Source organism: Sturnira hondurensis, unplaced genomic scaffold (assembly GCF_014824575.4).
Source record: "Sturnira hondurensis isolate 20B ecotype Veracruz unplaced genomic scaffold, ASM1482457v3 Scaffold0011291, whole genome shotgun sequence".
NCBI classification, from domain to species: Eukaryota; Metazoa; Chordata; class Mammalia; order Chiroptera; family Phyllostomidae; genus Sturnira; species Sturnira hondurensis.
This window is the reverse complement of record NW_028083922.1, coordinates 5,094,253-5,120,561: the sequence shown is the minus strand read 5'-3', so window position 1 is coordinate 5,120,561 and position 26,309 is coordinate 5,094,253. Positions and strand designations below refer to the sequence as shown.

The window sequence follows — 26,309 nt, the reverse complement described above, 5'->3', positions numbered from 1 at the left end:
GACAGTGAGTGATTAGCATTTCCATAATCTGCTACATAAGATTTTCCAATTCTAGTCCATTCAACACATTATTATGGAGCAATCGTTCTCAAATGTCAGTTCTCAAATGTAGCTCACCTGATGCAAATCCTTCTGTGGTCCCTACAACTAGGGTGATCATATAATTTCTCATCCAAACCAAGGCATTATTGTGAGTTAGTTGAAGGAGAACACTATCAATAATTATCCCAGCCCTGGGTGATGGAGCTTAATGGACTGAGCATGGCCTGCAAACCAAAGGTTCAATTCCCAGTCAGGGCACATGATTGGGTTATGGAACAGGTCCCCAGTAGTAGTTGTGCAAGAGGCAACCACACACTGATGTTTCTCTCCCTCTCTTTCTCTCCTTCCCTTGCCCTCTCTCTAAAAGTAGATAAAATCTTTTAAAAAATAATTACACTGGCCGAACTGGAAAACCAGTATCATTTTAGGCAAATGAGGTCACACAGTCCACCTCATGTAGCACAGATGGTTGTTTAAAATGCAAAATTCCAGGCTCCACCTTAGAAGCAGATGGACTAGATTTATGGGGGACCTAAGAAGCTAAATTTGATTCCAGTACTGGAGGTGATTCTGTGGCAGGTTATACAGAACTATGCCCCCAGAAGCATTGTGCCACAGGATAAAGTCATAATTCCTTAGGAAAGCACACATGCCCCTTTAAGATCTGACCCCTGCCATTCCTCAAGTCTTTTCCTTTACCAGTTCCCCACATCCAGCACCACCTGTGTGACTGCACATTCCACTCCAATGACCCCCAAACCCTCCCCCACCCTGTCCTCTGACTAATTTCTCATTATTCACCATTCAGTTCAAATGTCAGCTTCCTCAGAAGGCTCTCACTGCCCATACTCATCAATTCCCTGACCACTAACAAATAAATCAAGTATCCCACCTCCATATACCCACAATGTAGTGGATCACAACTGAGGCCGCAAGCTTTTTCCAAACTACTAATTCCTGGGCCTCTCACCAAATTCCTGAATCAGAAGCCTCAGAAGTGGCATCTGGCCATGCACAGTTCTTTTTAAAAAGCTTCTCAATGATTCCCACACATAACCCATCCAGAGTGCTTCCATGTTCACCCTACTCTAACATTTATCACATTCAGTTTAAACTGCTGGTTTGTCTTCTCCACTCGACTGTAAGAGAGCAAATATTCTCTGACTCTCCAAGCCCTCAGACATTACAGAGTATCCATGAGTGCAATTCTGGCCATTCTAAAGTTCTGTCTTAGCTGTGATTAAAAATCAATGAAGCTGATAACTTGGGTGATGAATGTATTAAAATGCATGGTAACTACACTGGGGTAGAAACAAAAGAAGTGTTTCTTGTTGTTCCAATGCCTTTGGAAGGTCCCAAAAGTTCTGTTTGGTAGTGTGACTAAGCCAGGCAAGAATGAACGTCTGAACCTGATGGAGTTGTCTCTCTTGCCTAACTGCACTCTCTTGTCAGTGAAATGGCCAAGAGGTGGTAATACTGGATATTCTGGAAGTGGAATAACCCTTTCCTTGTACTGGGGGCACTAGGGCGGCCCTCCCATCTGGACAAGGTCAGTTTATGCTTCTAAGGGATGGATCTTTGTTCTGAAACTGTGTAAGAAGCAGGAGGCTCATGTGTTCATGAAAACAACAAACCCGTACCTTTCATGCGTGGAGAACTGAAAGTAAACGATTGTGTTCTGTATCAGGAGCACTATGGCCATTTTTTCATCCCAGTTTTTCAAATCAGAGTATCTTTTCCTTTATATGAACCAGCCTCGACACCTGCCAGGTTCCGCCCCCAGTCCCCACTTCCAACCCCAACATCGCTGTTGAGACCCCAAGCATAGCGCTGTTGAGATATGTTGGTCTTTAAACCGCTGGGGGCAAGGTCACGCTACAGGAAGAGAGCCGGGGTGAAATGTCTTCCCCAGTGATTTGTGGCTAGAGCAATGTCAGCCCAAACGCAGCAGGAGATGGAACTGGAAATGGTTTGACATCTGCAAAGCCGCTCAGGGGTGTGGGGAGCTTCAGAGCGAAAGGCGGAAATGAGCCAGGTGAGGGGCCCAGGACGTTGGGGAGGGGGTTCGGGCCCTCGAGATGTGGGGGACCCAGTAGGGGGCCAAGGAAGGGGTCGACATACACGGGTCTCTGACTGGCGCGCGGAGAGGGAGCGGCTGAAGCTCGCGAAGGGCCCTCGGGAGTCAGGTCGCGGGAAGCCTCGGCGGGCCGAGCTCCGCTTACCTGTCCAGAGTCTCCACGCTGGGCTGCCGGGAGCCAGCGGCCGGGACCCCCGGGACCCGAGGAGGCCTCCAGGCCCCCGCCGGCCCCGGGCCCGGGCCTGGGCCGGGTCCCCCAGCTCCCTCGCTGCCCGCTGCCGCCGTTGCCGCCGGGCGGTCCATGGTGTGGCGAGACCAGTGCCACCGCGAGGAAGCCGCAGTAGGGAACAGATTGGCGCCCGGAAGGTCCCGCCGCGTACCTCCTGCGGCCCGATCTACCGCCAACCGGCTTAGGCGGTCGCCGCCATTAGCTGTCACCTGGCAGCACCGCTTACCCACAAGGCCGCGCGCGTGCGCGCGCACGGGTTGGGGGAGGTGGGAGTGACGGGTTTCGAAGCGAGGTGCTTGCACCGGCGTCTAGGGCTCGGTGTATAGTTGCTCCTGGGCCCTGCGCCAGCCCTGCCAACCTGCCCAAGCCCACCTGGGCCCGTCCCCAAAACCAGAAGTGGGTGCAGAGGCCCTCTAGCTTCAGAAACTTGGACAACGCCAGAGCCATTTGGAGTCGAAATCTACAAATGGATGATGCAGACGTGCTTTACTTAGGAAACTAACGGATTGACTATGGAGATATAGGTTTTTTAAAAAGTTCAGGGAATTTCAAGAATTAAAAATGATTTGTTTTCCCTCGATTTTAACAGAATAGTTTTGGAGTGGGAAAGCCCAGGCCCATGGGCGGTCCTGGTCTTGACATGTCCAGGCAGTAGAAATGCCATACATTTTAGCAATTCTTCCCCACCCGTTACTCCTCTCCCATAAAACCCACCTCCTGCCATCTGTGGAGCAACCAAGTGTTCTGATGCCGCCCCAGGAACTTCCACCCTTGGTTTATATTAAGACTAACACTTAACTTCTGTTCGTTAAATCAATGCTATGAAAATCAAGCCAATATCTAATGCTGGACTAGACTTAATTTCCCTGCTCACTTCTAGAGTTCATTCCCTGCCTCCTCACCCCTGATTTTCTTAGAAACCGTGACTATGCCCCTTCTCCTATGATTGCCCTGGGTGTAAACAGCAGACTTATGACCCTTATAAAAGGCAGACCTGGAGACATAAAATTCCCATTTCCTATCCCAGACCCATGCTGCCCTACCAGCTTAAAAACTTCATACTGAACCTTGAGGATGTGATGCCTGGAATCCCAGCAGCCATCTTACACACAAGAGGAGGTGAGCCTGGAGTGAAAAGGCAACAGGATAAGGAGCACTGAGGGAAAGGAGGGGAAGAAGATCCCTAGACACACTGGAAACCTACCTTCTGCAGGGTCTGGTTTTCTAAAATTATTAAGTCAAATATTTAACTCACTATTATAGACTGAATGTTTGTGTCTCCCCTCCTTAAATTCATATGTTGAAGCTATAACCCTCAATTGATGATATTTGGATATAAGGACTTTGGGTGGTGTTTAGATCATTGGGATGGGCCCTTGGTCTGATGGGATTAGTGTCTTATTGAGAAGAGACACCAGAGAGATTGGTTTCATTTCTGTCCATGAGCAGGCATGGAGGAAAGACTTCTCTGTAAGGACACAGTGAGAAGGCAGCTGTTTGCAAGCCAGGAAGAGGGCTCTTACCAGGAACCAAACCTGCCCAGAACCTTGATATTGGACTTCCACCCAGTCTGTTGTATTTTATTATGGCAGCTTGAGTATACCAAGACACCCATTTTTAGTCAAGTACTTAGTTACAAGGAGCTATAAGCATCCTAGCTGCCTTGAAATTTGTCAGAAAGAAAGTGGTAAATTTTAAGCATATTTGAAGCACCCTATTATTTAAGGAGGATTAGGCCAAAGAGGAATTCACTATGACAATATAATACTTTCAATTCAGTTAAGCAAATTTAGGACTTAAACAAAGACAATCTGACGTATCCCTGTCTAAGAAGTTCACAGTCAAGTGAAGGAGACAGACAAATTAACAATAACAATACAGGTTGGTAGTGCTGTGATGGAGTCGAGCACACAGGCTGTGAAAACACCCAGCCCAATCATTGAGAGAAAGGGGGTTAAGAAGACTTCTTAGAAAAGGTAACACAAAACCAACTCTTAAAGGATGAGTAAGTCTTTGATCAGATGAAAAAGTCAAATTGTTTCAGGCAGAAAAAACAGTTATGGACTATAGTGTGGAGTCAGTTAAACAGCTTATAATGTGTAAGAAAACTCCAAGAAACATATTGTTGCTGGAGTATGGAGTCAGACAAGACAAATGAGAAGGTCAACTAAAGGCTAGCTTGGCCAAGAATGCCAGACTAAGAAGTTTGAACTTTGTTCCGGATTATGATGTTGGCAGGGCTTACTTCATTTGGAGATATACAACTATATGTTCCTTCTGTGATATACGGTACCTCCAAAGACAATTTCAGTAATACCCTCATCCCACATACTCTTTTGTAATGTGATCTTGAACTCCCACATAAAAAGTCACAGTCTATGTCCCTTCCTCTAAATGTGTACTGGCCCTATAACCTCTTTTGAATGTGGCAGAAGGGATGCTAGGTAACTTCCTAGGCTAGGCCTTAATGTATCTGCAACTTCCACCTTGGCTTCTAGGAATACAATATTTCTTGCAACACTGTGAGGAGGATAAACAAGTCACATGGAGAGGCCCATGTGGATGAGAACCAAGGCTCCTGGCCACCATCCCAGCTGAGTTTCTCAACTAGCAGCTAGGACTAACAACCAGCCATGTAAGTCAAGCCATTTCAGGCCTTTCAGCCATTCCAGAGGCCTAGCAAACACTATGTGAAGTTGGAAACTTATTCCAGATTTTTGGGAAGTAATACATTATTGTATTGAGCTACTAGGTTTTAGGGTGTTTTTTTGTTTTTTGTTTGTTTGGGTTCAGCAACAGAGCACCCACAGACTGCTCTTGGTATCTAACACAGAAAAGTAACCTCCTCCTTTTTGCCCCCCCCCCCACTCAGCTGGGAATCCGTGCTCAAACCATCCCACCCTTTAAGGCAGGTGTTCCCTCTTATTTGGTCTGTAACTCTGGAGGGTCTAAGATTTTCCCATACTAACAAACTTAAAAACCTAACCTGCCACTATACTCTGACACTGACAGAGTTTCTCTGGGTCAGAAACAAAGGCAGTTAATTATTCACAGCAAAAGCAAGCAGCCAGTGCAATATCTTGGATCTATTACTTCAACCAATCTCCACAGTATGACATACTCTTTCACAATGTGGCCTTGCATACCTACATCAAGAGGTGGTGTCTGTTCTGCTTCTTGAATGCGATCTGGCCCTGTGAACTCTCGTTTGACTAGTAGGGAGCTAGATGATATTTGCACATGCAGTGGGGTACATCACAAGAGAGGATTTCCAAACTTGGGAACTTTGATCTTCTATAGTACTGCTAATGAGCTGCCCATTCTCCCTTCCAAAGAGAGCAATTTCCTTGGAATGCAAGTAAATCTCGTCCCTTTTATTACTTTAAATTAGCTCCTGGGAGAGAGACTTCTATAATCTCGACCAGCTGGGAATGTCTCCTTATACCAGTGTTCTTAACTTGGTCATACATTCATTCACTCAGAGATCCTGGAACATGCAGAAACCTGAGATAGACATGGAGAATTGACTCTCAACACAAGTGACCCAACCCACTCTTCCCTGCGAGACCCACATCAGGGCCTATTCAGAGTTGTTGGGTTGACCATCCCTGCCTTCCCAGGTATCACTTAAGTAGACATGTTTACCTGTGTGGTAGGAGGCAAGGTGAGGAGTAAGTAGTCAGGCCCATACTGGTGACACCAATACTTAAGAGGCAGGTGAAAAGAGAAAAGGCTTGGAGGAGCCTGAGGCATTGCCAGAGACAAGAAAAAGAGTCAGGGTAGAGGGGACCTGAGGGCCAACAGAGTAGAGAGTTTTAAAAGGGAAGGAACAGACTTCTGGCCAAGATGGAGGCATAAGTGAACAGGTTTTGCCTATGCCCACAACTACAGCAAAAATTACATCTACCCTACAAAAACAAATAACACTCAGATTCATCATAAAATTGAGCTGTATGGAAGTCCAACAACCAAGGGCATAAAGAACACACATTATTCCATAGAGGTAGGAGGGACATAGATGTGGAGGTGTGGAGAGGGTCGGAGAGGCTTATAGAGGTATGGAGAGGTGGCAGAATGGGTCTCACATTCATGTGTGGTGGATAAAAATTGGGAGGGCTACCTTAGGAGCCAGGGATCCCAGCCCCACACCAGACCACACAGCCCAGGATTCCAACACCAGGAAGGTAAGTCCCCATAACTTCTGGCTGAAAAAACCAGTGGGGGTTCGGGTGGCAGAAGAAACTGTGGGATTCTCAAGAGACTTCTATTAAAGGGCCCAAAACAGACTTAGGACTTACACAGACATACTCCCTCTGGGATTCAGCACCAGGGTAACAGCTGTAAGGGCACAAGGGGCATATGGGGAGAAAGACAGAAAAAGAAGTTACTGGCAAGCAAGCACGTGCCACAAAACAGCTTCCTCCCGGGAAATCTCCAGAAGCAGTGTCATTGTCCCCGTTCTGAGCCCTCCTTCACACAGAGACACAAATCAGTGAAATGGGTTGCCCCACTCTTGCAACAACCTAAGGCCCTGTACAATTTACAGGTGCCTTTTCTATAATAGGCCACACTATTAAAACAGGGATTCAAAGCAGGTCTACCAAATACACAGAAACAAACACAGAAAGGTTGGCAAATTGAGCAAACAAACAAATATGGTCCAAATGAAAGAACGGAACAAAACTCCAGAAAAAAAACTAAATGAAATGGAAATAAGCAACCCATCAGATGCACTATTCCAAATGCTATTTACCAGGATGCTCAAAGAAATCACTGGGTACTACAACAGTATAAAATAGACCCAGGAATAAATGAGGCTTGCATTAAGTGAAATAAAGAAAAATCTACAGGAAACCAACAATGGAGGGTATGAAGCTGAGATTCAAATCAATGATTTGGAGCATAAGGAAGAAAAAACATGGAAGCAGAACAGCTAGAGGAAAAAAGAATTCAAAAAATAAGAATAGAATAAGGACCCTTCTGGGATATCACCAAATGTACAAATATCTGAATCATAGGGGTGCCAGAAGAACATGAAGAGCAAGAAATTGAAAACTTGCTTGAAAAAATAATGAAAGAAAGCTTTTCTAATTTGATGAAGGAAATAGACATACCAGTCCAGAAATCACAGTCTCAAAAAAGATGGATCTGAAGAGGACCACACCAAGACACATAGTTAAAATGTCAAAACTTAAAGATAAAGAGAGAATCTTAAAAGCAGAGAGTTACCTACAAAGGAGTTCCTATAAGACTCTCAGCTGATTTCTCAAAAGAAACTTTGTAGGCTAGAAAGGACTGGTGAAAGTATTCAAAGTGATGAAAACCAAGGACCTATAGCCTAGATTACACTATCCAGCAAAGCTCCAATTTAGAATTGAAAGCAGATAAAGTGCTTCCGAGACAAGGTAAAACTAAAGGAATTCATCATCACCAAGCCATTATCACACAAGATGTTAAAGGGACTTATTTAAGAAAAAGAAGATCAAAACCATGAACATTAAAATGGCAACAAATGCGTAACTATCAACAACTGAATCTAAAGAACAAACTACACAAACAAGCAGAACAAGAACAGAATCATAGATATGGAGATCATTTGGAGGGTTATCAGCTGAGAAGGGGAAGAGGAGAATGGGGGGAAAGGTGTAGGGATTAAGAAGTACAAATTGGTAGGTACAAAACAGACAGGGGTATGCTAAGAATAATATAGGAAATGGAGTAGCCAAACACCTTATATGCATGACCCATGGACGTGAACTAAGGGGGAGGATTGCTGGAGGGGATGGAGGTACTGGGTGTGGGGGCAAAGGGGGGGAATATTGGGACAATTGTAATAGCATAATCAATAAAATGTATTTTTAAAAAGGAAGGAACAGTTCAGTGACAAGTGGTGCTGAGACATGTGGTAGGTAGGAGCAAGGAAGTGGTCCTTGGAATCAGCAATGTGGAGGTTGTATGGACTTTGATAAGAACATTTTCAGGGGACAATTAGAGCTGGAGGTGATAGTTATGAAATGACTAGGGGGGTCTATTAGTAAGGCTTCTCCAGAGAAACAGAATCTATCACTCTATATTTATCTCTTTCTCTATTTCTATCTCTTTATCTATCTCTCTATTTATATATAGTCGTGGGTCACTCAGTGATGGGTATATGTTCTGAGATGTGCATAGCTAGGTGATTTTGTTGTACAAACATCATAGAGTGCACTTACACAAACCTAGATGATATAACCTACTAATAATCATCTAGGCTTTATTGTCTAGCATACTGCTCCTAGGTACAGATCTGTACAGCATGTTACTGTATATAACAGCATGAGATTGAGTCAAGCACAAGAGAAAATTATGTAATCAAGAGAGGCAATAAACAAGATGTATTAGGCTGCTGCTGGCATAACATGGTGTACAGTTTCACATCAAACTTTTTCTTATAACTAGAAAGAACACACTATAAAATGACAATAAAAAGTATAGCACGGTATATGCATAAACCAGTAACACTCATTTGTTATCGTTGTGAAGCATTACGTATTGTACATAATTGTATCTGCTATACTTTTACATCAGTGGCAGCACAGTAGGTTTGTTTACACCAGCATCACCACAGACACGTGAGGAATGTGTTGTACTGTGGTGTTAAAATGGCTACAATGTCACTAAATGATAGAAATTTTTCAGCTTTATTATATGAGGCCACCTCCATATATGCAGTACATCATAAAGTGAAATGTCATTATGTAGAGCATGACTGTTATAAGATTGTTATAGGAAATTGGATCACTTGATTATGGAGGGCAAGCAGTTCTGTGATATACTGTCTGCAAACTGGAGACTCAAAAAAGCCATTGCTGTATTTTTTTTACTTAGTGCTTTATTTTTTAATATATTTTATTGATTATGTTATTATAGTCATCCCATTTCCCCCCTTTATTCCCCTCCACCCTGCACACCCTCTCCCTCCCACATTCCCCCTCTTTAGTTCATGTCCATGTGTCTTAAGTTATTTAGCTTTTACATTTCCCATACTATTTTTGCCCTCCCCCTGTCTCTTTTCTGCCTGCCATCTATGCTACTTATTCTCTGTACCTTTACCCCCTCTCCTCCTCCCACTCCCCTGTTGCTAACCCTTCATGTGATCTCCATTTCTGTGCTTCTGTTCCTGTTCTAGTTGTTTCCTTAGTTTGTTTTTATTTTAGGTATGGTTGTTAGTAATTATGAGTTTGCTGTCATTTTAGTATACATGTTTTTTATCTTCTTTTTCATAGATAAGTCCCTTTAACATTTCATATAATAAGGGCTTGGTGATGATGAACTCTTTCAACTTGACCTGATTTGAGAAGCACTTTATCTATCTTTCCATTCTAAATGAAAGCTTTGTTGGATAGAGCAATCTTGGATGTAGGTCCTTCCCTTTCATGACTTGGAATACTTCCTCCAGCCCCTTCTTGCCTGTAAGGTCTCTTTTGAGAAATCAGCTGACAGTCTAATGGGTACGGTACTCCTTTGTAGGTGACTATCCCCTTATCTCTTGCTGCTTCTAGGATTCTCTCCTTCATTTTAATCTTGGCTAATGTAATGATGATGTGCCTTGGTGTGTTCCTCTTTGGGCCCAACTTCTTTGGGACTCTCTGAGCTTCCTGGTCTTCCTGGAAGTCTATTTCCTTTGCCAGATTGGGGAAGTTCTTTATTATTTGTTCAAGTAAGTTTTCCACTTGTTGCTCTTCCTCTTCCCCTTCTGGTACCCGTATAATTCGGATGTTGGAATGTTTAAAGATGTCCTGGAGGTTCCTAAGCCTCTCCTCATTTCTTTTGCATTCTTGTTTCTTCATTCTTTTCTAATTGGATGTTTCTTCCTTCCTTCTGGTCCACTCCCTTGATTTGAGTCCCAGTTTCCTTCCCATCACTACTGGTTCCCGTGAATTTTGCCTCATTTCACTTAGTTTAGCTTTCATTTGTTCATCTAATTTGTGAGTAAAATCAACCAGTTCTGTGATCATCCTGATCACCAGTGTTTTGAACTGTGCATCTGATAGGTTGGCTATCTCTTTGTCACTTAGAAGTATTGGCTCTGGGACTTTGAGCTGTTTTTCTGCTTGAGCCAAAATGTTTTGGTCTGTTCGCACCTATTACGTATGAGGGGTGGAGCCTTAGGTGTTCACCAGGGTGGGGCAACACAAGTTGTTGGGTAGTGACCCTGTATATGGGGGTGGGGGTCCGAGAGGGAAAAAAATGGCGCTCTGCTCTGCTCTCTGTTGCACCTTAGTCCCTTCCGCCACTTCCGCCAAGCAAACTGGGCCTTTCTGGTCCTGATTCCCATGTGGGTGGGCTTGTGAGCATTCTAGGACCCTGTGGGTTTCTCCAACAGATTTTCCTGTGAGGGTGGGAGTCTCTCCCTGCGCCTCAACCCCCACAAGTGTTTTCAATTGGTGTTTTGAGGCTTTATTTCCCAGTGCTAGGACCCTGGGTTGTGTGATCTGTCTCACTCCCCAGTTATCTGCACGCAAATGTGGGACAGCTGCCCAGTCAGCCAGCCACCTTGCACACAGTGCCCCGCTTCTCAATCGCCACCTCGCTGGGTCTGCCCATTGCCACCCCACTCCTGGGGTCTGCCAGCCACCGCCTGAGTGCCCAGGGTCTGCCCAGTACCAGCTTGTGCGCCCGGGTTGCCTAGTGCACCCGGTGTCACCCCTTCCTTTGTTGTGACCCCTCTCTGCTCAGCTGCCTGACTCCGCCCCACCTACCGGTCCGGATGAATGTGTCTCTTTTAACTCCTTGGTTGTCGGACTTCCATACAGTTCAATTTTCTTTCAGTTTTCGTTGTTACTTTGTTTCTGAATTGTTGTTGTCCTTATTTTGGTTGTTCAAGGAGGCACAGTGTGTCTACCTATGCCTCTATCTTGGCCGGAAGTGTTCATTGCTGTATTTTGAAGGTAGATCCTAGTCTGTGCCTAAAGGCCTGAGAATGCCGAGCACCAGGGGCAAAAGATTGGTATATCTGCTCTACAGTCAGCCAGAAAGAGAACTCCACCTTCCTCCACCTTTTTGTTCTATTCAGGTCCTCAATGAATTGGATAAGGCACCACATTGGGGAGGGCCATCTGCTTTACTCAGTATACTGATCCCTTGATTCAAATGCTAATTTCTTCCAAATACTCACACAGACACATCCAGAAATAATGTTAATAAGATATCTAGACATCTTGTGGCTCAGTCAAGTTGATACATGTAATTAACCATCACAAAGTAGAAAAAAGAGAGACAGTGAGTTCAAACCAGTTATTTCCAGAGTTTTAAATTGCATGGACCAATAAAATGAAAACAAAAACAAAGCCCACCGGATTCCTCCACCTTCAAACGGTTCCACCTGGAGAGTAACATGGTTGCCAAGCAAGAACTTTGTATATATCAGCTTCCAGCTTTCAGTGCAAATGTTTAAGTGTTCCACTGACCTGTTCACTTTGCAGACTCTGGGGGAATTCTTTTCATTCTGAACATTATCCCATGTGGCTCAACCAAGTGGGAGAAAAACACATCCAGTTTATTGACCACTTATGGCAGCCAGGTGCCAGTGCAGTTAGGCCTCAGGCAGAGATGCTTTCTAGCCCCAAGCTGAGCTGGGAAGCAGCAAAGCTGAGGGGCAAAGATTGACTGCTTTAGCAAGGCCTTCAGTGGAGAGTTTTCACAATCTGCTTTCAGTGTTACGGATTTTTGAATGCTAAAGGTGTCCTTGTTCAAATATAAGTTAAAATATCAGGTATTTTATAGGGATTATCCATTACTCTTTCCGTGTCTGAAATAGCATTAATAATTGACTTGTAATTAGGGGCTGAAATTTATAGAGAGTAAACAGTGAGGAGCCGAGATGTGGTTTATCTAGATATAAGAAAAATATTCTAAAATGCTTTGCTTTGACAGGATTCTGGGTTCTTTGACAAGGCAGCAAAGCAGTGCACACCAGAACACAGACTTCCAGCCACTGTGGTTTGAGTTGAAACTGGCTCCATTACCCAGCACCTGGGTAACTGTCAGAGGTGAATTTTCTGTGCTCATTTTCCTCCTCTGCAAAAGGGAATGATGATGATAAAGCTAATCATAGGCTTGTTGGGCAATCATTATATATATAAACTTGGAACAGTGCCTAGTATGTGTAAGCATTATGCATATATAGGCTATTATGTAATGGCAACTATAAAAACCTGTCTCTCTCTTGCCTGCATAGATGAAGTAGTTGTAATGTTGATGTTGATGATGTTGGGGCTCTGAATGGATCCACTATGGCAGCTTTGTTCCCATCTGCCAGCTGCTGGGAGTGTTGGATGCTAAGGACTCCCAGCCAACCCCTTCTGTGGAGGATTGCCCTCAGGTATGGGAGCCATCTTTCCTAGATGCCTACTCACATTGCCTCCCACCCTTACCCTGGGGCAGCTCACAGCTGATGACTAGCACAGGGGGACAGAAGTCTTTCCCCTTGTCTCAAAATGAAACAATTGATGAGGCACAATTTTCACTCCAGAGCTCCTCATAGGATTAGGCTAAAGCGTGAGTCCAGCTGCCACCATTCCTTGGTCAGCCTCTTCTTCTGCTGTCTCCAGCTTTCTGCCTCCTTCTCCTGAAAGCTTATACATTGTACACCAGGTGCCCACACTTCCCTGTGTTTACTTCTGAAAATCCTAACCTAAGTAAGACAGATGTTAATGTGTTAGTGGGATGAACACTGCATTTTAGAGCTGGAATGATCTTGGGGGTAAAACTGAAAAAATAAATTCAAATTCCAAGATCTCTTTGATTACTTAATAAATTATATAAATGTCTAACCACTATGTCATGCACTTGAAACTAATATGATATCAAATGTCAGCTGTAATTGAAAAAAAATTTAAATAATAAAAATTGCCAAGATCTCTGAATTTCTTGCCAATGCCATTATATTATTATTCTATAAGAACCTTATCACTCTGGCATTATTTCTAATCGCAATAGGTACAAATTGATTCATTCATTTGCTTAAACATTTCGAATGCCTAATATGTGCCAAATATTGTACTAGGCTTGGTGGCCACACATAGATGATATTTTTTCAACTGGTACAAATGGAACATCATATCCTTGATTAGGTTCAAGCTTCACAATTTCCTGAACAATGATAGAAAGCCATGCTAGACTGAGTACCAGGAATAGTTGTTCTTGGAACATTTTATTTAATTTTTATCTTAGGGACACTGTAAATTATGAAACAATCATGTCATCTATGCTTTGCTGAAAACTTCAGAAAGAAATATGTGGCAGGCTTCTGGTGACTGTATAGAATCTTGAAGCATGAATTCTAACTACCTTATCTATTGTTCCTACTTTTGTATTCCGGTTCCCTGACTAACTAGTTTATTTTTATCTTGTTTGAATTTTTGTAACTCTCTTGAAATTCTTTTCTTAAAAATGATTTTGGATATTGGATAAGAGAAGTAAAACTTAAAGCTACAGACTAAGTTGTTTTTCTCGTGGCAGTAATAATTCTCTAAACTGCTCAAACTCACTTCTAGGACACAGGACCTTACAAAGATAGGCTGTATTATAGCATTCCATTATTCAACCTTCAGTGAATCAGGTGTGGCAGAGATACAAATCATCTTACAATAAGCTGTATTCAGCCTTGGCTGGTGTGGCTTAATGGATTGAGCACCAGACTGCAAACCAAAGGGTTGGGAGTTCGATTCCCAGTCAGGGCACATGCTTGTGTTGGGGGTATGTGAGAGGCAACCACACATTGATGTTTTTCTCCCTCTCTTTTTCCTTCCCTTTCCCTCTCTCTAAAAATGTATAAATTAAATCTTCAGAAAAAAAAGAACCTATAATCAGTTTGGAAATGTTTCTAATCTAAGATCCATACTTTTGTTCAGCTTCCTTTTTCTTTGTGTGACATTCTGGAAATAGACATTCAGTCTCTATTGCAAAGCATGAGTAAAAACCACAACTTCCCCCCCTCTCAAACATCCATGAAGAAAAGATGATTAGACTTCTGGCCAAGTTGGAGGCATAGGTAGATATGCTTTGCTTCCTTGCACAACTAAAAGGAGGACAACAACCAATTAAAAAAAAAAACAGAAGTGCCAGAAAATCAAACTGTGTGGGAGTCTGACAACCAAGGAGTTAAACATTCATCCAGACTGATAAGAAAGGCAGAGATGGGATGCCAGAGCAGCAAGGATGAGCTACAAGACAGCAGCTGTTGGACTGGGATATTCCCCATCTGCATGAGGATATACCAGGAGGAACAACTGGGGAGTAAGACAGACTGTGGAACCCAGGGTTCCAGTGCTAGAAACTAAGCCTCAAAACCTCTGACTGTAAAAATCTGTGAGGGTTGCACTGGCAGGAGAAACTCTCAGTCTCACAGAAGAGTTGATTGGAGGGGCCCACAGGATCTAGAAACTCCCAGTCTCACAGAAGAGTTGATTAGAGGGGCCCACAGGATCCTAGAACAAGCCCACCCACCTGGGAATCAGCACCTGAAAAGGCATCATCCACTTGTGGGAAAGCCAGGAAAGTGACTGAAGGTGAGGCAAAAGCCAAGCAAGCGGTATTGTTTACTCCCTGACCCCTCCCTTCATACACTGCCACAATGTAGGAGACCACAATGTGTGGTGTGGGCCCAGCTCCCACTCGGAGATTCACAGGACCCATGCCCACAGATAGGTTCTCCCATGGGTAATCAGGACTGCAATGTGCCTAGGCCACTTTGAGTCTTGATTTTTGCTAAAAATTCCCTCACCCAGATTTGTGGCAAATATTTACTGCAAAAGAACTTCCTAAAATCCATGCTAAACTTTCCAAGGAAGAGTGTAACTAGTTCAACCACTTTTGCCTTTTCATTTGCTGATATCCCTCTTCTGTGATGTGATTAGTGGAATTGGCTCCTTTGTTTTATGTAAAAGGTAACCACCTAAAGCAACCTGTGTATAGTAAATGAGGACCATCATGTAATGTGCTAAGAGATAGAAATAAAGGCCTGTCATGATGGAGGCCAAGGCTTTTTCACCCCTTGAGAGAAAAACCATGCTGTCCCTTTTCTTCCACCAGACTCGGTAGTCTGTGTGAATGTCTCATTTCATCAATAATGACGTGAACACTGCAGGCCAGTATACGCATCACCACAAAAAAGCAAAGCCGGTTGCCTCACTCTAGCAAATAACTAAGGCTCCACCCCTTATGATGTAACAGGTGTGATGAGATAGAGGAATATGGCCCAGATGAAAGAACTGATCAAAACTCCAGAAAAAGAACTAAGCAATAAGGAGATAGACAACCTATCAGATGTAGAATTCTAAATACTCGTAATCAGGATGCTCACAGAAATGTCTGAGTATGGTTACAAAATAAATGAAGAAGTGCAGGCTATGCAAACTGAAATAAAGAAAAACATGCAGGAAACCAAAAGTGAAGGGGAAAAAACTGAGACTCAAATCAATGATTTGGAACAGAAGGAGGAAATAAAAATCAAACCAGAAGAGAATGAAGAAACAAGAATTCAAAAAAATGAGGAGAGGCCTAGGAACCTCTGGAACAACTTTAAACATTCCATTATCTAAATCATAGGGGTGCCAGAAGGAGAAGAGGAAATGCAAGAAATTGAAAACTTCTTTGAGAAAATAATGAAGAAAAACTCCCACAATCTGGAGAAGGAAACAGACATGCAAATGTAGGAAGCTCAGGGAGTCCCAAAGAAATTGGACCCATGGAGGAACACATGAAAACATAACTTTTAAAAAAATATTTTTTATTGATTATGCCATTACAATTGTCCCATTTTCTCCCCTTCATTCCCCTCCACCCTGCACACCCCCTTCCACTCACCTTCCCCCACTTTAGTCCATGTCCACGTGTCATAAGTTCTTTAGCTTCTACCTTTCCCATACTATTCTTGCCTTCCCCCTGCTTATTTTCTACCTACTATCTATGCTACTTATTCTCTGTACCTGCTCCTCCTCTCTTCTCCTCCCAATCCCCTGTTGCTAACCCTCCATTGGATCGCCATTTCTATGGTTCTGTTCCTGTTTTAGCTGTCTGCTTAGTTAGATTACTTTTGTTTTAGGTGTGGTTGTTAATAACTGTGAGTTTGCTGTCCTTTCACTGTTCATATTTTTTATCTTCTTTTTCTTAGATAAGTCCCTTTAACATTTCATATAATAAGTGCTTAGTGATGATGAACTCATTCAACTTGACCTTATCTGAGAAGAGCTTTATCTGCCCTTCCATTCTAAATGAAAGCTTTGCTGGATAGAGTCATCTTGGATGTAGTTCCTTGTCTTTCATGACTTTTTCATGTTTTCTTTAGCCGTGCAGAAGCTTTTTATTTTGATGAGATCCCACTTGTTTATTCTTTCCTTTATGTCCCTTGCTCTAGGGGACATATCAGTAAAAACGTTGCTGTGTGAAATATCTGAGATTTTCCTGCCAATGTTCTCCTCTAGGACTTTAATTGTGTCACAGCTTATATTTAAGTCTTTTATCCACCTTGAATTTATTTTGGTGTATGGTGTAAGTTGGTGCTCGAGTTTCATGTTTTTGCATGTAGCTGTCCAGTTCTCCCAACACCATTTGTTAAAAAGGATATCTTTACTCCATTTTATGTTATTGCCCCCTTTATCATATATTAATTGACTGTAGAGAGTTGGGTTTATTTCTGGGCTCTCTGTTCTATTCCATTGGTCTATGTGCCTGTTTTTACACCAGTACCAGGCTGTTTTGATTACAGTGGCCTTCTAATACAGTTTGATATCAGGTATTGTGATCCCTCCTACTTTGTTCTTCTTTCTCAACATTGCAGCTGCTATTCAGGGTCTTTTATGGTTCCATATAAATTTTTAAAGTGTTTGTTCTATATCTGTGAAATATGCCATTGGTACTTTAATAGGTATTGCATTGAATCTGTATATTGCTTTGGGTAGTATGGATATTTTGATGATGTTAATTCTTCCAATCCATGAACACGGTATATGTTTCCATTTGTTTGTGTCTTCCTTGATTTCTTTCTTCAGTGTTGTGTAGTTTTCTGCATACAGGTCTTTAACCTCCTTGATTATGTTTATTCCCAGATATTTTATTTTTGCTATATTGAATGGGATTTTTTCTTGATTTCTGCTTCTACTGTTTCATTGTTGGTATACAAAAATGCCTTTGATTTCTGGATATTGACTTTGTATCCCACTGTTTTTACCAAATTCATTTATTAGTTCGAGCAGTTTTTTGGTAGAGTCTATAGGATTATCCATGTATACTATCATGTCATCTGTAAACAATGACAGTTTTGTTTCTTCCTTTCCGATTTGGATGCCTTTTATTTCCTTTTCTTGTCTGATCAATGTGGGTAAAACTTCCTATACTATATTGAATAGATAGTGGTAAAAGTGGATAACCTTGTCTTGTTCCTGATCTTAGTGGAAAAGCTTTTAGTTTTTGCCCATTGAGTATGATGTTGGCTGTAGGTCTCTCATATATGGCCTTTATTTTATTGAGGAATGCTCCTTCTATTCCCACTTTGCTGAGTCTTTTTTATCATGAATGGGTGTTGTACCTTATCAAAAGCTTTTTCCGCATCTATTGATATGATCATGTGATTTTTGTCTTTGCTTTGGTTTATGTGATCTATTACATTTACTGATTTGCGAATATTGAACCATCCTTGCATCCCTGGGATGAATCCCATTTGGTCACAGTGTATGATCTTTTTAATGTGTTGTTGGATGTGATTCACCAATATTTTTTTTGAGGATTTTAGTGTCTATGTTCATTAGCAATATTGGCCTGAAGTTTTCTTTCTTTGTTGTGTCTCTATCTGGTTTTGGGATTAGGATGATGCTGGCTTCATAAAAAGAGTTTGGGAGTCTTCCATCATTTTGGATTTTTTGGAATAGTCTGTGAAGAATAGGAGTTAGCTCTTCCTTAAATGCTTTGTAGAATTCCCCTGTGAAACAATCTGGTCCAGGGCTATTCTGTGTTAGGAGTTTTTTGATTACTGCTTCAATTTCATCTGCTGTTCATGGTCTGTTCAGGCTTTCTGCTTCTTCTTCATTGAGTTTTTGAAGATTATATTTTTCTAGAAATTTGTCCATTTCACCTACGTTTTCAAATATCTTGGCATACAGTTCTTCATAGTAATTTCTTGCAGTCCCTTCTATTTTTGTGGTGTCAGTTGTAATTTCTCCTCTTTCATTTCTGATTGTGTTTATTTGGGTCCTCTCTCTTCTTTTCTTAATGAGCTTACTTAATGGCTTGTCGTTTTTGTTTATCTTTTCAAAAAACCAGCTCCTGGATTCATTGATCCTTAGAATTGTGCTTTTAGTCTCTATGTCATTTAATTGTGCTCTGATCTTGGTTATTTCCTTCCTTCTACTTGCTCTGGGCTGTCTTTGTTGTTGTTCCTCAAGTTCTTGTGGGTGTAGGGTTAGGTTGTTTGTTTGAAATGTTTCTATCCTTTTTAGATAGGCCTATATTGCTATGAACTTCCCTCTTAGGACTGCCTTCGTTGTGTCACATAAGTTTTGGGTTGTTGTGAGTTCATTTTTATTTGTTTCCAGAAACTTTTGGATTTCTTCCCTAATTTCATTCTTGACCCATTCATTGTTTACTAGCATGCCATTCAGTCTGCATGATTTTGGGTGTTTTAGTTTTTTTCCTTTGGGGTTGGTTTCCATTTTCAGTCCCTTGTGTTCGGAGAAAATACTTGGTATGATTTCAATTTTTTTGAATTTGTTGAGGCTCGTTTTGTGTCCTATCATGTAGTCTATCATTGAAAATGTTCCATGTGCATTTCAAAAGAATGTGTATTTACCTTCTTTGTGATGAAGGGCTCTATATGTATCAGTTAAGTCAATTTCATCTCGGGCGTTTTCAATGCCACAATATCTGTTGATATTTTGTTTGTAAGATTTGTCCATTTTTCACAGTGGGGTGTTAAAATCCCCTAGTATAATTGTGTTGCTGTCAATATCTTTCTTGAAGTCCTCAATAATTTTCTTTATATATTTGGATGCTGTTATGTTGGGTGCATATATATTTACAATGTTTGTGTCTTCTTGGTGGATTCTTCCCTTCAGTATTATGAAGTGATGTTCTGGGTCTCTCTTTATGTCCCCTTTTTTGACGTCTGTTTTGTGTGATATGAGAATTGCTACCCCGGCTTTTTCTTGTCCATTTGCTTGGAAAATTTGTTTCCAGCCCTTCACTTTTAGTTTGTGTAGGTCTTCTGTCCTGAGGTGGGTCTCTTGTAGGCAGCATATGTGTGGGTCTTGCTTTCTTATCCAATCAGCTATTCTATGTCTTTTGATTGGAGCCTTTAATCCATTTACATTTAATGTTATTATTATAGGTACTTATTCATTGCCATTTTTGTAGCTGTGTTCCTCTCTGTCTGTCTCTTTTCCTTCCTTTCCTTAAAACAGTCCTCTTAGTATTTCTTGTAGAGCTGGTTTGGTGGAGGCATATTCTTTTAGAGTTCTTTTGTCTTGGAAGCTTTTTATTTGGCCTTCTATCTTGATTGAGAGCCTTGCTGGGTAAAGTAGCCTTGGTTATAGGCCTCTGGTTCTCATTACTTGGAATATTTCTTGCCCTTCTGTTCTTGCTTGGAGTGTTTCCATTATGAAGTCGGTAGCTAACCTTATTGGGGCTTCCTTGTATGTTACTTTCTGTTTCTCCCTTGCTGCCTTTAAGATTCTCTCTTTATCTTGGAATTTTGCCATTTTAATGTTGATGTGTCTTGAAGTGGGCCTCTTTGGCGTCCTCTTTATTGAAACTCTTTGTGTTTCCTGGATTTTTGTTATTTTTTTCTCTCATCAAATTAGGGAAGTTTTCCATCATTACTTTTTCAAATAAGTTTTCTATCCCTTTATCTCCTTCTTCTCCTTCTGGTATCCCTATTATTCGGGTATTATTATGTTTCTTATTGTCTTACATTTCTCTTAATCCCTCTTCATTCTTTCTGAGCTCCTTTTCCTTTTCTTGCTCTTTCTGGGAGTTCTTCCCTAATTTGTACTCTAGCTCACTTATGCGGTCTTCTGCCTCATTGATCCTAGTTTTCATACCTTCTACTGTGTTGTTTAGTTCAGAAATTGTATTCTTTATTTCCTCTTGGCCTTTGCTGATAGTTTCTATTTCCTTTTTCATGTTGATATAGTTTGCAGTGAGGTCATTGCAGCTCCCCTGTAGTTTCTGGTAGCTCATTGTGAGCCTTTTGAATTTCCTGATCACCAGTGCTTTGAATTCAATATCTGATAGTTGACTTGCCTCTATTTCATCTAACATTATTTCCGAGGCTTCCTCCTTTTCTTTCATTTGGGGATTGTTTCTTTGTCTTCCCATTGTTTGTGAGACTCTTCTTGTTAGCCTCAGCTTTTTAAATTGATCTTTTCTGACTTCCTCAGTTTATGGTGTGAACTTCTGTGGTAGAATACCTTCCCCACAGGTGTTTTTAATTGGTGTTTTTATCACAGGCTTTATTTCACAGAGCTGGGACTCTGGGTTGTGTGGTTTGTCTTGCTCCCCAGTTTCACCTGGCTTATCTGTGCACAAATGTGGGACCACCTCGTCAGCCAGTCGGCTTCTGCGCCATGCCCCACTTCACAATCATTGCCTTGCTGGGTCCACCCGCTGCCATCTTGTATGCCTGGTGTTTGTCAGCTGCTGCCTTGCACATCTGGTGCCACCACTTTTTTTTGCTGCAACCCCTCTCTGCCCGGCTACCTGACTCCGCCCCTCCTACTGGTCTGGATGAATTTGTCTATTCTAACTCCTTGGTTGTCGGACTTCCATACAGTTCAACTTTCTCTCAGTTCTGGTTGTTATTTTGTTTCAAAATTGTTGTTATCCTTATTTTGGTTGTGAACGGGGGTACAGTGTGTCTACCTATGCCTCCATCTTGGCTGGAAGTCCAAAATATATCTTAATTAAATTACTCATAATTAAAGACGAGGAGAGAATCTTAAAACCAGCAAGAGATAAAGGAGGCAGTTACCTACAAAAGAGTTCTCAGAAGACTACCATTTGATTTTTCAAAAGAAACCTTGCAGTCAAGAAGGGGCTGGAAAGAATTATTCAAAGCTATAAAAAGCAAGAACCTGCAACCTACATTACTCTACCCAGCAAAGCTGTCATTTAAATGGAAGGACAGATAAAGTGCTTCTCAGATCAGTACAATTTAAAGGAGTTCATCATCACCAAGCCCTTTTTATATGAAATGTTAAAGGGACTTATCTAAGAAAAAGAAGATCAAAACTATGAACAGTAGAATGAAAACAAACTCACGACTGTCAACGACTGAACCTAAAAACAAAAACAAAAACGAACTAAGCAAATAAGCAGAGAATGAACAGAAATATAGATACGGCGATCACTTGGAGGGTTATCAGCAGGGAGGGGGAGTGGGGCAGATTGAGGGGTAAAGGTAGAGAGAATAAGAAGCATAAATGGTAGGAACAAAATATACAGGGGGAGGTTAAGAATGTTATGGGGAATGCAGAAGCCAAAGAACCTATATGTATGACCCATGGATATGAACTAAGGTTGGGGAGAAACTGGACTGAGGTGAGTGCAGGACAGAGGGGGATAAAGAGGAGAAAAAAATTGGACAACTATAATAGCATAATCAATAAAATATACTAAAAACAGAACAAAACGAAAAGAATAAATTATCATTAAGCTTGTGGTGATTTCTTACAGAAGGAAGAGAAAACTAATACACAAAGCAAATGCCATCTTGTGCCATAAATACTGTTATATGCACAGTGATTAAAGAGCATCTTCTGAGAAGCGTTGTTATAGGGGTGTAATGAACCTTAAAGAACATGCAGTTCATATCTTTGCTGAGCAGATGGACACTAAGGCCTATTCCCAGACCTCACACTATCCATCCAAGTACTTTAGAAAAAGAAAAAGAAGTAGTAGTAGTTCAGGGCCCAGGCAAGTATCCAGGTCTCCACACATTTTAACCAGGGTTCTAACACAGGTTTGTTATTTAAAGCTCTTGAAATGAGTCAAACAACTTTCTCTTATAGTTTACATAGAATGCTCTGTGAAACAAAGTCAATTTCAGAAGCATTTAATAAGTATTAACCACTGTAAATGAGTATCATGTTCTACAAAGCCACTAGAAAAAAGAACTGTTAGGCCTTAACAATTATGTATAAACATTCCCACATGGCTTAAATACATTATTGTCTTTGCTTTCAAAGGAGAAATTATTGCAAATAAAGAATAAGCCATATCTAAATGTAAGCCTCATAAGGAAATTAAATCTAAATCTAAGCCTCACTGAGAATACTGTTTTGCTGATCTTTCCTCTATCAAATATGTTTAATACATAATATTTTGCTAGTGATTCTTTAACTAAGTTATAAATCTACCAATAGATGTTGGAATATAAAACTCTAATTTCAAATACTGTTATTTCAGCATCATGCATTAAGTGATTCTGTGAACCTAGAAAAAATAGTTGCAACCTACAACCCTGTTAGATTTTTCTATGAATGTGGCTGCATGCTATATATATTTCTTATTTCCTTTGGGTATACCCTACTTTTGCTTTATCATAACCAATAGGTATATTCATGAAAAAAGCATAATGAAATTTTACAGTCGTAAGTGTACAGACCCTAATAAAATTCCTGTACTTTAAGAATGTTCCCTTTGAATAGCCCTATTTTTGCCTAATGCACCCAAATGCCACAAGAGCTGTCCAAATGACTGACACCACAAATTTGCACTCTGTAAAAGAGAGCTGCATTGATGAGATACTAGTCAGCTTAGTGTAAAACTTATGAAAATTATTCCTTCCAAAAATACATAAAAATAAGCTTTGTTGCATTACCAAAAATAGATAAAAAATTGCTTTGACTATATTTAGGAAAAAAACAGTTCTATTGTCAAAAGTAAGTATGATTCCAAATTATATGGAAGGCTGTACCAGGAAGATATTGTATTTTATTCCAGAAGGCAGAGCTAAGGTATTCAGTGCGAACTCAAAAAACACTGAATTTAGTTTAATCCTTGTATACATTCTTTTAATTTAATTTAATTTTCATTTTTCCATTACCATTTAGTCCACTTATAACCCCCAGCAATCAGCTTCCAGCAATCACCACACTGTTGCCCATATCCATGAGTCCTTTTGCCTTTTTGCTTGATCCCTCCACCCTATAACATCCCTGATAGCTATCATCTGCTCTCCATCAGAGTCTGTCCAATTTTCCTTATTAGTTCAGTTTGTTCATTATATTCCATATGAGTGAAATCACGTGGTATTTGTCTTTCTCTGTCTGGCTTATTTCACTTAGCATAATGCTCTCCAAGTCCATCCATAGTGCTGCAAAAGGTGAAATTTCTTCTTTTTTATGGCCAAGTATTTCATTGTGTAAATGCCCCGTAGTTGTTTTATCCACTCTTCTATTGATGGATACTTGGGCTGCTTCCATATCTTAGTGATCATAAATAACACTTTAATGAACATAGGGGTGATTACGTTCTTTTGAATTAGTGTTTTGAGTTCCTTCAGATATATTCTCAGAAGTGAGATTGCTGGGTAAAAAGATATATCCATTTTTCATTTTTTGAGGAATTTCCATCCTGCTTTCCACAGTGGCTGCACCAATTTGCATTCCCATCAACAATGCAAAAGGGTGCCCCTTTCTCCACATCCTTACCAGCACTTGTTTGTTGATTTATTGATGATAGCCATTCTGACAGATGTGAGATTGTATCTCACTGTGGTTTTAATTTATATTCCTCTGATGATTAGTGACGTTGAGCATCTTTTCATATGTCTATTGGCCATCTGTATGTCCTCCTTGGAGAAGTGTCTATTCAGGTCCCTTGTCCATTTTTATGGGGTTGTTTGTTTTTTTAGTGTTGAGTTTTATAAGTTCTTTATAAATTTTGGATATAAACCTCTTACCAGATGTATTGTGGAATGTGTTCTCCTATTCTGTGGCTTGTGTTTTTATTTTGTTGATAAATTCCTTTGCTGTGCAAAATTTTTAGTTTGATATAGTCCCATTTGTTTATTTTTCTTTTGTTTCCTTTGCCTAGGGAGATACATCAGAAAAAAATATTGCTATGAGCAATGTCTGAGATTTTGTTGCCTATGTTTACTTCTAGGACTTCTTTGGTTTCAGGTCTAACATTCATTTTTAACTTATTTTTGTTTGTGGTATAAGAAGGTGGTCTAGTTTAATTATTCTGCATGTATTTGTCCAGTTTTCACAACACCATTTGTTTTTATTTTTTTTGGTATTTTCCTCTGTGAATCTTTTTTTATTGTTGTTCAAGTACAGTTATCTGCCTTTTCCCCCCACCCTATCCCAACACCACAGCCCTCCCCACCACCTCCCTTCCACTTCCACCACCCCCATTATTGTCCATTATGTGTCCTTTGTAATTGTTTCTGTAAATCTTTCACCCTTTCCCCCTGAAATTCCCTCCCCTCTCCCCTCTGGTCCCTGTCAACCTGTTCTCAATTTCAATGTCTTTGGTCATATTTTCCTTGCTTGTTTGTTTTGTTGATTAGGTTCCACTCATAGGGGAGATCATATGGTATTTGTCCCTCACTGCCTGTCTTATTTTGCTTAGTGAAATGCTTTCCAATTCCATCCATGCTGTTGCAAAGGGTAGGTGCTCCTTCTTTCTTTCTGCTGCATAGAATTCCATTGACAACACCATTTATTGAACATACTATCTTCAGCCCATTGCATGTGGTTACTTCCTTTGTTGAATATTAATTGACTATAAAGGTGTGCACTTATTTCTGGTCTCTGTGTACTGTTCCATTGATCTATGTGTCTGTTTTTATGCCAGTACCATGCTGTTTTGATTACTATGGCCTTATAGTATAGCTTCATATTAGGTAGTGTGATTCTTCCAACTTTGTTCTTCTTTCTCAGGATCATTGTTGCTATGCAGGGCCTTTTGTGGTTCCATATACATTTTAAAAATATTTGTTTCAGCCCTGGCTGGTGTAGCTCAGTGGATTGAGCACGGGCCTGTGAACCACACTATTGTGGTTCGATTCCCAGTCAGGGCACATGACTGGGTTGCAGGCCAGTTCCCAGCAGGGGACTCACGAGAGGCAACCATACATTGATATTTCTCTCCTTCTCTCCTTCCCTTCCCCTCTAAAGATAAATAAATAAAAATTTAAAAAGAAAATGGTAGTTGAATTAAAGTGTCTTGTTTGAGTATCATCTTTCGGTAGGGCTCTCATTTTCCTTCCACTACATAAGAGGAATTCCCTGCTTTCCTTATAGAACTCCCATTGGTACCCTTAGGCCTGGACATTTCTATAGCTTTTGATGGACTCATCCAGTGATGACTTGGTATAGTGTTCCCATGGACAAAAGTCTTCAGAGTTCCAAACACAAGCTTTACAAATATGCTCTTGCTGCACAGCCTAGTTATTAGTAAGTTGGAAATGACATATACTTCTGACACTTTCCATTAAATTGGAAATGACACTTTTCCTTTAATCAGGAAAAACGTTCCAATTTTTATTGTCTCCCCTGTTAAGCTATGAGTAATTTAAAAAACAGGACATTTTTAACCTCAGAATGTGGTAAGAGCGAGAATATATGTAAATTTTGACTATTTTTCCTCCTCCTCCTCCTCCATCTTCCTCCTCCTCCTCCTCCTTCTTCCTCTTCCTCCTCCTCCTCCTCTTGCATTTTATAAATTTAATCTTTATTATATTTTTTCATTATAACTTAGTCCCCTTATACTCCTCTACCACTAGCAATTGGGATTTTCTTAATTCCTCTTTCTGTCAATTTGCTATTGGTATATAAAAATGCAACTGAGACTTCTGGTCTAGATGGAGGTGTGGGTTGACATGCTTTGCCTCCTCACACAACAGTAGAATCACACCAGATTTCATAAGGAAATAACACCCAGAACCATTGGAAAATTGAGCTATGGAAGTCTAATAAC

General features: G+C 40.9%; 1 protein-coding gene across 9 annotated transcripts in view; it reads right to left on the bottom strand.

The window, feature by feature from the left end:
* Positions 1-2,620, bottom strand: part of MTMR1 (myotubularin related protein 1) — an 85,944-nt gene extending 83,324 nt beyond the window's left edge. For 8 of the 9 annotated variants that reach the window (XM_037059747.1, XM_037059755.1, XM_037059753.1 and 5 more), the window contains exon 1: positions 2,265-2,620. In XM_037059747.1, the coding sequence (XP_036915642.1) occupies positions 2,265-2,422 (158 nt within the window). In that variant the 5' untranslated portion in view covers positions 2,423-2,620. The remainder of the gene's footprint in view (positions 1-2,264) is intronic. The other variant, XM_037059754.1, reaches the window with a different exon arrangement.
* Positions 2,621-26,309: the final 23,689 nt, after the last annotated feature.